General features: G+C 42.0%; 1 protein-coding gene across 1 annotated transcript in view; it reads left to right on the top strand.

Moving 5' to 3' along the window:
- The first annotated feature begins 12643 nt into the window (after positions 1 to 12643).
- HS6ST2 (heparan sulfate 6-O-sulfotransferase 2) overlaps positions 12644 to 13745 on the top strand; it is a 329308-nt gene continuing 328206 nt past the window's right edge. Inside the window, 1 exon segment of the mRNA XM_006921527.2 lies at positions 12644 to 13071. Coding sequence (XP_006921589.1) covers positions 12644 to 13071 — 428 coding nt within the window.

Below are 13745 nucleotides of genomic sequence, written 5' to 3' on the forward strand. Positions count from 1 at the left end.
TCCTAGAAAGCAAAAGATAAAATGGTTATAAAACCTCATATTTCAATAATCACCCTAAATGAAAATGGACTGAACTCACCAGTAAAAAGGCACAGAGTTGCAGATTGGATCAAAAAACAAAACCCAACCATATGCTGCCTCCAGGTGACACAACTCAGATCCAAAGACAAACATAGACTCAAAGTGAAAGGGTGGAAAATTATATTTCAAACAAATGGCATTCAGAGTAAAGCAGGAGTAGCAGTACTAATATCGGACGAAATAGATTTCATAATAAAAAAGGTAAAGGGACATATTGAGGGACACTTTATAATGATAAAGGGAATCATACACCAGCAAGATGTAACATTTATTATATCTATGTTCCCCATCAGGGAGCCCCAAAATATATAAAGAATTACTAAAAGAGCTAAAGGGAGAAACATACTAAAACACTACTGTAGTAGGGGACCTAAATACCCCAGTGTCAGATATGGACAGTTCATCCAAACAGAAAATCAATAAAGAAATAACATCCTTAAATGACATACTAGACCAACAAGACATAATTGATATTTATTGAACCTATCATCCCAAAACAGCTGCTTATACTTTCTTCTCTGGTGCACACAGAACATTGTCAAGGATTGGCCACATACTGGTACATAGAGATAGCCTCAATAAATGTAGGAGGGTTGAAACCCTACCAAACATATTCTCTGGTCATAGTTCTTTGAAGCTGGAGATAAACTGTAAAAAGAAAGCAGAAGAACCACAAATATATGGAGATTAAACAACATGCTACTGAAGAATGACTGTGTCAGAGAAGAAATCAAAAGACAGATCAATAGATACATAGGAACAAATGATAATTACAATACAACATATCAAAACTTTTGGGACATGGCAAAAGCAGTCATAAGAAGAAAATTCATATCATTACAGTAATATATCAAAAAACAAGAATGAGCCCAAATAAACAACCTAATGCTTCATCTTGAAAACTAGAAAAGGAAGAATAAATGAAGCCTAAAATCAACAGAAGGAAAGAAATAATCAAAATTAGAGCAGAATTAAATAAAATTGAAAGTAAACAAACAAACAAACAAACAAAAACAAGAGAAAACATAAATGCAACAAATAAATTCCTTGATAAGGTTAATAAAATTGACAAACCCTTGGCTAGATCCACTAAAGAATAAAGAGAAAGGACACAAATAAAATCAGGGATGAAAGAGGAGAAATTACAACAGACATCACAGAAATACAAAGGATCACACAAGACTACTATGAAAGAGTATATAACATCAAATTTAATAAACTAGAAGAAATGGACCACTAATTAGGAAGATACGACCTTCCTAGACTGAATCAAGAAGAACTGGAAAATCTAAATAGACCGATCAGCAGTATGGGAATTGAAACAATCATCGAAAACCCACCAAAAAGTAAAAGTCCAAGACCAGACGGCTTCACTAGTGAATTCTACCAAATGTTCAAAGAAGATTTAATACCTATTCTCCTCAAACTCTTCTAAAAAATCGAAGAGGAAGCAATACTTCCTAACTCATTTTATTAGGCCAATATTACTCTGATGCAAAAATCTGGTGACTATAAAACAACAAAAAAAGAAAACTACAGACCAATATCTCTCATGAACATAATGCAAAAATCCTAAATAAGATACTAGTGAACTGAAAACAGCAAAATATTAAAAAGATCATACACCACAATCAAGTGGACTTCATCCCAGGGGCACAAGGATGGTTTGACATACACAAATCGATTAATGTGATACATCACGTAAATTAAAAAATAAGAGTCATATGATCATATCAATAGATGCAGAAAAAGCCTTCGACAAGATACGGCATCCATTTATGATCAAAACACTTAACAAAATGAGTATAGAAGGAAAGTACTTTAACAAAAAAAAAGGCATATATGACAAACCCTCAACCAACATTATACTTAATGGTGAAAAAATAAAAACCTTCCCTCTAAGATAAGGAACAAAGCAAGGCTGTCCACTATTGCCACTGTTATACAATATAATATTGGAGGTCCTAGAGAGTGCAATCATGCAAGAGAAAGATATAAAAGGCACCCAAATAGGAGACGATAAGTCAAACTGTCACTATTTGCAGATGATATGAATCTCTCTATACAGAAAATCCTAAAGACTCCACAAGAACACTACTAGAAACAATAAGTAAATACAGTAAAGTTTCTGGATATAAAGTAGTTGTTGAAATATCCATAGTGTTCCTATACTCTAATAATGAAATGTCAGAAAAAGAAGTGGAAAAATAATTCCTTTTTCAATTTCAACAAAAAGAGTAAAATACCTAGGGATAAATCTAATGAAATACATGAAAGACCAGTATAATGAAAACTAAAAGACCCTATTAAAAGAAATCAAAAAAGATACAAAGAAATGGAAAGATATTTCATATTCTTGGATTGGAAGAATCAACATAGTTAAAATGACTTTATTATCTAAAGCGTTATACAGATTTAATGGAATCCCCATCAAAATCTCATTGGCATATTTTAAAGAAATAGAACAAAAAAATCATCAGATTTCTATGCAAGCACAAAAGAACCCGAATTGCCAAAGCCATCCTGAGTAAAAAGAACAATGCTAGAGGCATCACTCTGCCTGATTTCAAATTATACTACAAAGTGACAATAATCAAAACGGCATGCTATTGGCAGAAAAACAGACACACAGACCAAGGGAATAGAATCGAGAGTCCAGAAGTAAACCCATGATTATTTGGGCAAATAATTTTCGACAAAAAAAGCCAAAACAGTGGAGAAAGGAAAGCCTCTTCAATAAATGGTCCTGGGAAAACTGGAAAGCCACTTGCAAAAGAATGAAAGACTTTGTCTATCACCACACATAAAATTAACTCCAAATGGATTAAGGACCTGAATATAAGATCCGAAACTATAAAATGTGTAGAAGAAAACATAGTCACTAAACTCAATGACCTCAGACTTAAAGAGGATTGCATGAATATGACCTCAAAAGCAAGGGAAGTATAAGCTAAAATAAATGAATGAGACTACATCAAACTAAAAAGCTTCTGCTCAGCAAAAGAGATCTTTAACAAGGTAAAGAGATAACCATCTAAATGGGAAAATATATTTGCAAGCAATGCCTCCAATAAGTGCCTAACATTCAAAATATACAAAGAACTCATACGGCTCAATAACAACAACAAAAAAACAAACCATCCATTCAAGAAATGGGCAGAGGACCTGAACAGACACTTCTCCCAAGAAGACATACAAATGGCCAACAAACATGAAAAGATGCTCAACATCACTAGCTATTAGGGAAATGAAAATCAAAACCACAATGCAATTCCACCTCACACCTGTTAGAATAGCTATTATCAACAGGACAAATAATAACAAATGTTGGAGAGGATGCGGATAAAAAGGAACCCTCAAACACTGCTGGTGGGACTGCAAATTGGTACAGCCACTATGGAAAATAGTATGGAGGTTCCTCAAAAAACTAAGAATTGATCTACCATATGATCCAGAAATCCCTCTACTGGGTATTTACTCCAATGACTTGAAAACCCATATCTGAAAAGATATTTGCACACCGATGTTCATAGCAGCATTATTCACAGTGGCCAGGATGTGGAAGCAATCGAAGTGTTCTACAATAGATGATTGGCTAAAGAAGCTGTGGTACATATATATAATGGAATATTACTCAGCCATAAGAAGAGATGAAATACTGCCATTTGCGACAACATGGATGGACCTCGAGATAATCATGCTAAGCGAAATAAGCCAGACAGAAAAAGTCGAAAACCGCATGATATCATTTATATGTAGGACATAAACCTAAAAGCAACAAACAAACAGGACAAACAAATAGACTCATGGACATGGAAAATAGGCTTTTGGTTATCAGAGGGTAGGGGCAGGGGTGAGAGGGGTGGTAGATGGGGTAAAAGGGATCAAATATGTGGTGACAGAAAGTAATCTAACTATGAGAGGTGAACACGCAGTGTAAATATATATATGCCTTACTGTTAAAATATACAGCTGAAACTTACTAGATTTAGTTAACCAATGTCACCATAAAAAATTTACCTAAGCAAAGATTAAATAAATGAATGAATGAATAAATAAATGATTAAAAATATCAGTTGATATCCAACATAAACTGTGTCTGTTTAAGATGTCATGGTATGAGCATTTAATGTGGATGATAATCTCATTTATCCATATTTCCCAATTTCAGCGAGCTAAGAGAATAGTCTGTCTTGCATTCTAGACTTGCATCATCCTGGCAAATTATTGTTGTTGTCATCATTGTTAGTTTGCTATTCCCACAGCATTTTAACATTTAAGCTGGCATAAGATTCATCCTTGATATGAGGGCCAAAAACTGCTATTTGGTAATTCATTATCTGGCATTCTTCTAGAAGACTCTTGAACAAGTGTAGGTTTCTGTTTTGACTTGCTACCAAATCGCTGGCAAGATCTGGAAGGATGGAAACATTTGGAGTAAAATGTAGAGTGTCTTTTATTTTACTTAAATGGCGTTCTGCTCTCTCTTCTCCCTGCAAAAAACAGCTTATTGACTTGGTCTAAAAAATCAACTATTTGTTCTCCAACGGGGTTGTGGATATGGACACAAACTGTACTGTGATTGTAAGGCCACACACTTCTCTGTTGATGAAAGACCTGGAAATGTCATGCTATTGGCACCACAAATTTAGGGTGGGATTTGTAGTTGGACAGAGCTAGGACACTTTTTATACAGCCTCATTGACAAGCAAGGGTCTGGGTGTGCTGAGTACAAGGAAAGACAAAACAGTTTCTGTCAGCAAAAGTTCCTCTTTCTGGGACTAAGACCAAAAAAAGGGAGGATTGATTGACTGGCTTTTCCAGACCTGTCCAACATTTGCTAGGAAACTTCTGACTACTCCATCCTACTGTGGAATGTCCTCTGAATTGTCACTGCTTTAGAGCCATTGTCAGTTATTTGCTATCCTTAGGTTCATGCATGTTAGCTGTATTTTCTTACATGGATAGTAAGTTCTCTGAAGACATGGTGAAGACATTGGGGTACCTGAAGAATGTAATTAATGGAAAGAAAACATTTTTTAGTTATAAGTTGTCAAGTAAAGGGGAAACTAACACATCTTGAGCACCTACTCTGTGCCAGATCCTGTCTGAGGTGCCCTGGGCATTACCCCTCTTGGGATTGTACTTGGGGGGATTATGGGAGTAGTCATCAGTGGCAACTCCATGTAAGCTGTATGTCCTTGGCCAAGTTCCTTCAGCCCCTAGAGATTCCATTTCCTCATGTATAAAGTGAGGATAATAACAACTGCTTTGCCAAGTTGTTGCGAAGTTCCAGTCAGTGTTTGTGAAAGTATTTGGTAAACTGAGAAGCTCTAGGCAAAATATTATTGTCATTGGGCATTATGGGGAATTTCTTTAAATAAAGAAGCCAAAGTCTGAGCCTTCCAGAAGGTTATTGCTTTGTAGAACAGATAAAGTTGTTTGTGACACTTCCAAAAATATAACAGTAGTAGACAATGTGGGTGACATCCCCAAGTTGTGTATGTATTGAGTTGTCCAATCAGCAGTGTTTGGATCTCTGCTTCCCTCCTTACTATAATTCAGGTTCTGTGCCTCTACACTCTATCTCCTTCAGTGCCCTCAGAGTACATGTATGAAGACACACACATGCGCGCGTACACACACACACACACACACACACACACACACACACACACACACCATGATCCCTCTCTGCCCAGCTCTCTTGCCTAAGATGATGATAAGCCTCTTGATATATTCCATTTTGGGACAGGATGTCTCATACTCTCCGGCTAATGTCCATACATCCTTGAGCTGGATAAGGATCGCTGGAGCACCAGAGTTATTATAGGGTGTGGAATTAGACAGATTTGGGTTCAAATACCAGTTCTACTACTTCCTAGCTGTGTATCTGTAACTCTGGACCCAAGTTTACTCATCTATAAAATAAGTATAATGTAATAACTACCTCATGGGGTTGCTGGGAAAGTTAATTGGGAGAGGTCATATAAAATGTGTAGTAAAGTGTCTGACATATAATAGGTTTTCAGAACAGGAACTATTATTGGCACAATTTGCTAGGCATTCTGGGGTCAGCTTCCAGGAGACATCAACATGGCCAGCCATCCCTGTTCACTGTGTAAAACGCTGAAGCTGGCATCCTTGATGTCTTTCCCTCCCCTCAAACACTCCAGTTACATTTCTAACCCTTCATCCAGCCCTACCAATTGCATTTTGTCTCTTCTCATTAGGGATTGGAATATTGTCTTCTGCTTCAGCTAAATCTTCCACAAGATGATACCCACTAAGGCAACTTTCTTTAGTAAAGATGAATGTTTAAAGTGTTTTTTACTAAGTTCATTTCCGCCCTCCCTCCCACCCTCACTGCTCTAATGTTAGCCTAATGCCATTTGGTGAAATGTGGATTTTGAAAGTATGTACATAAAAAGTAAGTCTTTTTCCAAGTTTTGCTGTCAAGCCCATTTAAAGGCTTTAGTAGCCTCTAGTCTGGCTCTCTCTTATTAAAAATAAATTTTCATTTAGTCTGTGACATGTATGATTTCTCTAAACTAATTTTTTCTTTTCCTGGGTTATTCTTATAAGACATTCCCCTTAAAGCACATTTGAGTGACAAAGAAATTCTTTTCCTGGGAGCAAGTTTGGCCTCAAGGCTAGCTTCTTCCAAATTTTTCATGCTGCTCTAAGATATAATTTTCAGCTCTTGTATTTTATTATTCAAAATTAGAACTGCCACAGAGACCGGTCAGGAGATTAGTAATGAGTATGCTCCTCTGTTGCCAAGATCCCAGGGCATCAAAACAAATGGGAGACTGTGGGCCAGGCAAGGTCATTCTTATTGTTATTATTATCATTATTAAAACCTACCTAGGGCTTTTGTGTCAACTGGAGGTGAGTTTTCAACTCTTTTTCCCAATCTTTCAGTTTTGACTTTACCATCCAAGTCAGTAGAAGCCTAGAAGGTTTATTTTCAAGTTTCTGTCTTACTCATGTGATCTAAGAAAGTTTACTCCTCAGTTAAGTTCTTCTTCTGCTTTTCTGAGTCAGCTACTAGCTGGAGGGTTATCTTTGGTAGTGCATTTTTGCCGGTACAAAGGCAAACTTTGGAGAGTGGTATCCCTCCTTAGCTAGCATAGCTTTAATCACAGAAAACTCTTGCTGGGGTGGGCCTACAGGGTAATCTAATGCAGATCCTCAGTTTACCAAAGTCAGCAACTAAATCCCAGAGATGTCAAGAGACTGGCCCAGTGTCACACAGTGTGAGGTAAAGGCAAAATTTAGACCCTGAGAGGAGGCAAGAGAATGCAAATGTTAATCAAGCTACATTTAGAGACTGTAACATGCCTATCAGCCCTGCAGCCAGGCCAGGACACCTTCAGAACAGAAGATTTCTGCTAGGATTGCTAACAACCCATTTCCCACACCTGTGAAGGGGAAACAGGAGCAACAGTCTTTAAATGGAGACCTACACAAATAAAATCAGCTATTTCCTATGGCTGAGACCATAGGGAACATATAGATTAAAGGCTGGGGAACTGCCAGCAAGGCTTTCACACTATATACTATTCCCCTTCTCCTTCCTCACTGTATATCTGTATCAAAGGAAATGGGTAAACAAAGTCTTTAAACTGTAACTCATAGGAACTAAAGAATGATATATAAACTGAATTCCCCAAACACCCAGGGTCCCTCCGACTCTTTGCCTCTGAGAGGAGACCACACTCTATCTGTGGAGTGTTATCCGTTTTCTAATAAACTTTCACTTTGACACACACACACACACGCACACGCACGCGTGCACACACACACACACACACACACAATTTAGATTCTGACATTGTTTTTATGGGATCTAGCTTGGTGCTCTTTTTATTCTGCCACCGAACTGGTGCTGCGGGCCCAGGGCTAAGCGGACCAATGGGCTTGCCCAGCTATGGTTCATGCAGTATGAACACAAAACGGACCCTTTTTTTTTTTTTTTTTTTTTTATCTGACTGTTGTGGTTTGACCAGCTGATCAAACTGAAATCGCTCTGGCCAGATCAACTATTCACTGTTGAAATGAACAGAGCTGAAAATTACTGTCCATAGTTTAGAGTGGGGATGGTCTTGTAAGTTCTCTACTTATAATTCTCTTCTATTCCCAACCTCAGCTTCCCAAGCATCTCCTCCACTCCTCTGTTATACATATTACATAGTATTTCATTGCAGCAATCATTGATCATCCTGGTACATGTTGCTCTCTTCCTCCTCTCTTGTAAGATGTCTCTTGGGAGGGGTCACGTGTATATGTCCCATTTCTCAGAGTGATTGAATGGATCAGAGGATTTTCTTCCCCATGGATATCAGCCAGAACAGCATTGGAGAAGTTGGAGAGAGGATGAGAAAAGAGAGCAGATAAAGAAATGGGATGGGGGCAAATCGGCCTAGGTCACAGTTAGGCCCATAGCGAGCCACCTGTCATTAAATATGTGTATTGGGGAAATATAACAAAGAGTTCAAACCAAAGCTATTCCGAGTCCAAAGGGAAGACAAATGAACAGTTACAGAAGGTTGACTTTCCCAGGAACTAGACTATGTGTCCTCAGTAGATTATTTTAGTTTACTCACATGACAACCCAGTGAGGTAACTATCATTAGCCCCATTTTCATGGATGAGGAAACTGAGGCTCTGAGAGTGCTCAGAGAGCCCTGACTAAATCCCAGGGTCATGGGCTCTCCAAACCTTTGCTCTCTCCTTTTTTAGAAAGCTCATTTGAGACTGGATTCCTCTTTACTATACCACTAAACTAACTTTTTGAATGTAACTGGTCAGGTTATTTTATAAGAGCAGAAACTGATGCCAAAGAAGTGAAGTGACTATCACAGGAGCAAAGTCTGGCCTGCTGCCTACATTCACCAGGCCTTGGGTTACCATAGCTTTAAAAGCCCTGCATGAACTGCCTCTTCCATTCACTGTCAGTGAGAAGTGAGAGTTTCACTGTTGGTGAAATGCCGGGAATCCCTCATCAGGAGAAGGGCAGTCACTAGTCTGCATGTTCAGTCTTCCATGAACCCCATACCAGGTCTTATCTTGTCTTTGCAATGGACATTTCTTTAGTATATACATCATCTCAGTGTTATCATCCCCTTTTAATTCCTTAAGCCCCATATTTTGTAAGGCTAAACAAATAAAACTCAGTGTTATATGTGTGGGGGGAATAGATGACTGTTGATAGTGATATATGTAACCCACCCAACCTATTTGTAATATTAAAGCTTGAATTTCAGAACAGTGCTTTCATTAAATACTGCTGCTCATTCAGTTTGGAGAGATTCATAAAAACAGAAACGAATAGACTCAATGCTTTGCATGCCTTCAATCTTTGTGATAAGAATCACCTATTATGGAGAGTATGAACTTTTTTTTAAAAACCTAGTGACAGCTGGAAAGACAGGGTTGAGCATAATGCTCGGGATAAGGGGGAAAACATATTTTGCTAGCTTTTTTTATGCTAAAGTATAAAGAGTTCCAGCACTTTCTTTCACATTAAGTTTTTACTGTTTCTGTTCTAATTTTAACATGGGTCCTTTGCTGATACCCCTGTTATATAGGTCCAAAATAAGTTCAGCTGTTGATTGCCTTGTGGGACCCAAAAATGTGAGTGTTACATAAACCATCGAGGACTAGGCCTACAGCTTTCCCTTATGATGAGGTGCTGAGGGTTTGGCAGCACTTTAACCCTTGAGGAAGACAAGAAAGCATGCAACTTAGAATGTGAGATCAGGAAAATGTCCCTTGATTCACAATTTCAATTTTGTCTTTTTACAAATAGGGAAGTGGAGCCAAGAATGAGCAAGTTGCTTCTTCATAGTCAGACAGGGTCTCATTAGTGGCAGAGTCAGGACAAGAACCTAGGACTTTAGACTCCCAGGCCAGTGCTCTTTCAAATATCTTCTGATGTCCTATCAGGCTACAGCAACCAAATGGATGTCTAGAGATGCATTGCTTAGTATGCATGCCAAGGTGACCTTTACACTCACTCCCAGAATCATCAACCTTGTGGAAACCATGGAAGAACGGTTCTGGAAAAAAACATTCTAAGAAATAAGGAGTTGGAAAACCAACTGATAATTCAGCCAATTCTCTTTCCTTTCTGCTTTCCACACCAATCTCCAAAATAGGGCTGATTTCCATGTACCAGGACCTTTGTTATTTAGTTCCTGAAAGAAACTAGCTCCTGGGAGGTAGGCCTAGGCCGGGATTGCATGAAGCTCTATAACTTCCTGCCAAGGCCCATGCCTGTCCTCAGGAAAACACAGGTCTTGGGACACACATAGGAAGAAAACCCCTTACTTAGCAGGGAACATCTTCAACCCGGGAGGGATCCTCTGAGACTTGTGCGAATCCTGCTCCCCCCAAAGAGAGGTTTCTCCCACTTTTAGGAACCCCAGTGTATGAAATCCACCATGAGAGAATCATTTCTTTGTTTTTCTTACAACGTGGAGGGAAGACTTGCAAATGCAAATATCCTCTAGCTAGCTCTTCCATGTATTCATACTAGAATATTAGTGACATATTAGATGTCAGAAACTGGACTTTATAGCCTCATCCTGTCCCTTCTTTTGCTCTGCAACTACCAATCTGACTGTCCCTGACTCTAAGTCAGACTGTGTATGTGTATGTGTTCTTTTTCATCACCTAAATAACTAAATCCTGATTTTCTCCTGGACTGTTACCATCCCTTCAACCCTACCCAAGGCACCTTGCCATGTTCCAATCCCACTAATCTCTTTCCGAGAAGAATTTCCAGAGTTAGTTCCTGGGTACATGGATGTGTGACCCACCTGTTCCAGAAGTATTTTCCTGGGGACCCTAATGAATACCATTATAATGGTTTAATGACAGAGGGGTCCTCCTATGGCAAATGAGGAAAGCCTCCTACTGAACAGACTTAAGATGCTGACTGTGTGCATGGCCAAGGAGAAAGTAGGGACAGCTAGTAAGCTCAGCTCCTGGGCTATTTCCATGTCTTCTCACTTCCCTGGCTCACACCCTCACCTGTCCTCAGGGGGAGCAGGCATTTCCCACAAGCCTGGGGGATCAGGGGAGCTCTCAGGGAAGCCAAGAGGTCTATTGTATAAGTTGCCGCACCTGGTTCCTTAACACAAGTTCATTAGTTAGAGTGTCCCCCTGGATCCCCAGGGCAGTCAGAACAGCCTCCTTCATGACTGCACATGGACAGGATATCCTCAATATCCCCAGTAGGTTTAGGGGAACCTAGAAGGACTGGGAATGTCTTATGGGAGGTGAGGGCAGGGAGCACAGCTGTAAAATCTAAAAGGGCCCTTTCCTTAATTGACCTGTGACTCTGTTGGGACATCGACCTTAGAACAGCAGATAGATAACCTCATATTTAGAATTGCCCAAAGGTAATCATCACAGTGACCCATGTGGTCAAAAAGGTGGAGTTTGTCTTAATTTACAGAAGAAATGGAGGCTTAGGAGAGGCAAGTGATTATTCCAGGGCTGCCCAGCAAGGAAGTAACAGCTTCTCAAGACGCCTAGACCAGTACTTGCTGCTTCATTGCACAGAAAGGACAGTAGGGATGGAGCAGCGCTCCAGCGAGGGACCAGATGTTCTGAAGGAGATACAAGGAGAACCTGTCTCTGGAGGGACTTGCCCCCACTGCAGGACTCACTCAGCTCACTGTCCCTCAACCCCAGTCCCAACAGTGCTGCTCTGAAACACTGCTGCCACCCTGTGCCACTTCTGCAGCAGTGGGACTGTACAGAGTGGGCATTCATTCATGGAAACACCAGTTCTCTAAACACAGCAAGCTCCACCTGATCAATCATATGGGAACAGTCTGAGTTCTGAGTTACTAGGGACCCTGCCTTAAAGGGACCTCCCTTTCTTTCCTTGCTAATCCTTACATTCCTGGTCCTGCAGGCAAAAATAGCCTTTTGGACACCAGGGCTTTGAGGATGGTCTGCACCTATTTATTAGAAGAGATGTTGCCTGGTTTCTTGGGTTCTAACTGTGGGGCTTTGCTGTGTGACCTTGAGCACATCTTTACCCCTCTCTGAGCCTGTTTCCTCACTTCACCTTGGGTTATATGGCCCCACTCTGACGTAGTATTTAGTCATGCATCTTTCCTTCAGTAAACCTTATATAAGTGAAGCCTTCTTGTAGGCACGGGGATTTATGCCCGGGGTTCAGCAAGAAGAGAAGTGAGTTTCTGCTCTGAAAAAACTCGCATTCCCGTTCTGTTAACCTTTTTTTGGTCATGCTTCTCCTTCATGTTGACTTATCTTCTCAGAAAATGCCCCTGCTTCCGTTGGAGAATGGAAATTGGCAAAGAGTGAAAGAAAAGGTCCAATTTGTGCCTTTGCTATTTTAGGGGAGGTGGAAATTACGAGCCAAAGTGGAGTGATGAGCTCACTGGAGTAATCTCCGTTCCCCAAGACAAAAGAAAACCCAAGTCCTCTGCTTGTGAAGTAGCTCCTCGGTGTGAGGCATTATTACACAAATTCAGGCTCATTCCTGACCCTTAGTACCCTGAATTGCCTGAAGGGGGGAATGGCACAACCTGCATGTGCAGCCCAGGCGCTCCGGTCGCCTCTGCAACCGGAGCGAGGAGCGCCCGCCCGCACCACCTGTCCCCGCCGGCATTCCAGAGTAGAGGCCGAATTGGCAGCAAGCCGGCCGAGATCAGTAGCTGCCTCAGTCCGCGCCGGCCCTCCTAGGGGTGTGTCTCGCGGATTCAACTCCCAGCAGCTTCTGGACGAGCCCCTAAAGGCGTCTTCTTCCCTGGAGGGAGCTGCGCGCTCCCCACTCTTCGTGCTGCTACCCCGAGGCCGCTGCAGGCAGATGTACGACTTCAGGAGACGCTGGGACCTGGGCTCCCTCTGCCGGGCCCTACTTACTCGGGGCCTGGCCGCCCTGGGCCACTCGCTGAAGCACGTGCTCGGTGCGATCTTCTCTAAGATTTTCGGCCCCCTAATCAGGTACGTTTTCGGCGAAAGCAGGACTCGCGCTTACGGGCCCGGGCGGGCGGGAGCCGTGTGGGGTGGGATGGCAGTTGCGAGGGGAAGGGAAGGGCGCAAATTCCAGCTGGCCCACGGCTACCGGGCTCGGGGGCTACGGAGGAGCGTGGCGCGCGTTTGGTTACACTGCGGCTCCCACTCCGCGATTCCGTGGACACTGGCAGCGCAGCATCTCCGCTTGCAAGTGGGGCTGCCAGCGAACTTCTTCCTCCAGGGGAACTCTGAACGCCCTCCTCCGAGCTCACTCGAGGCGGCCTCCAAGGTGGGCAACCTGGTGCGGGCAAGAGCAAGGCTTCGGGGCGCAAGGGGAGGGAGCTCGCTCTGGCAGACCGGGAGGCGGCAGCATACGCGCCAAGGGGACTGGAGGAAGAAGTGCTGGAGAGTCCGGTGGGCGAAGCGAGATGGGGATGGGAGCCACGGAGTCACCGAGAGTAGAGGGAAACGCGCGGAGGCTTGGGCCGGGGGAGTGTGCATTTGGAAGTGGGACAACTGGTGTACGAAACCCCGCGAAGTGGCCCCCGAAAGCTCTGGCGCGGGGAAAGGGCAGGCGGCCAGCGGGGAGGAGTGTGGGGGGAAGGGGGTGTGCGGCAGAAGCCACAGCGCTGAGCCTGCCGGGAAGGAAGGAAGCGGAGAAC

This window comes from Pteropus alecto, unplaced genomic scaffold (assembly GCF_000325575.1).
Source record: "Pteropus alecto unplaced genomic scaffold, ASM32557v1 scaffold19, whole genome shotgun sequence".
Taxonomy (NCBI): domain Eukaryota; kingdom Metazoa; phylum Chordata; class Mammalia; order Chiroptera; family Pteropodidae; genus Pteropus; species Pteropus alecto.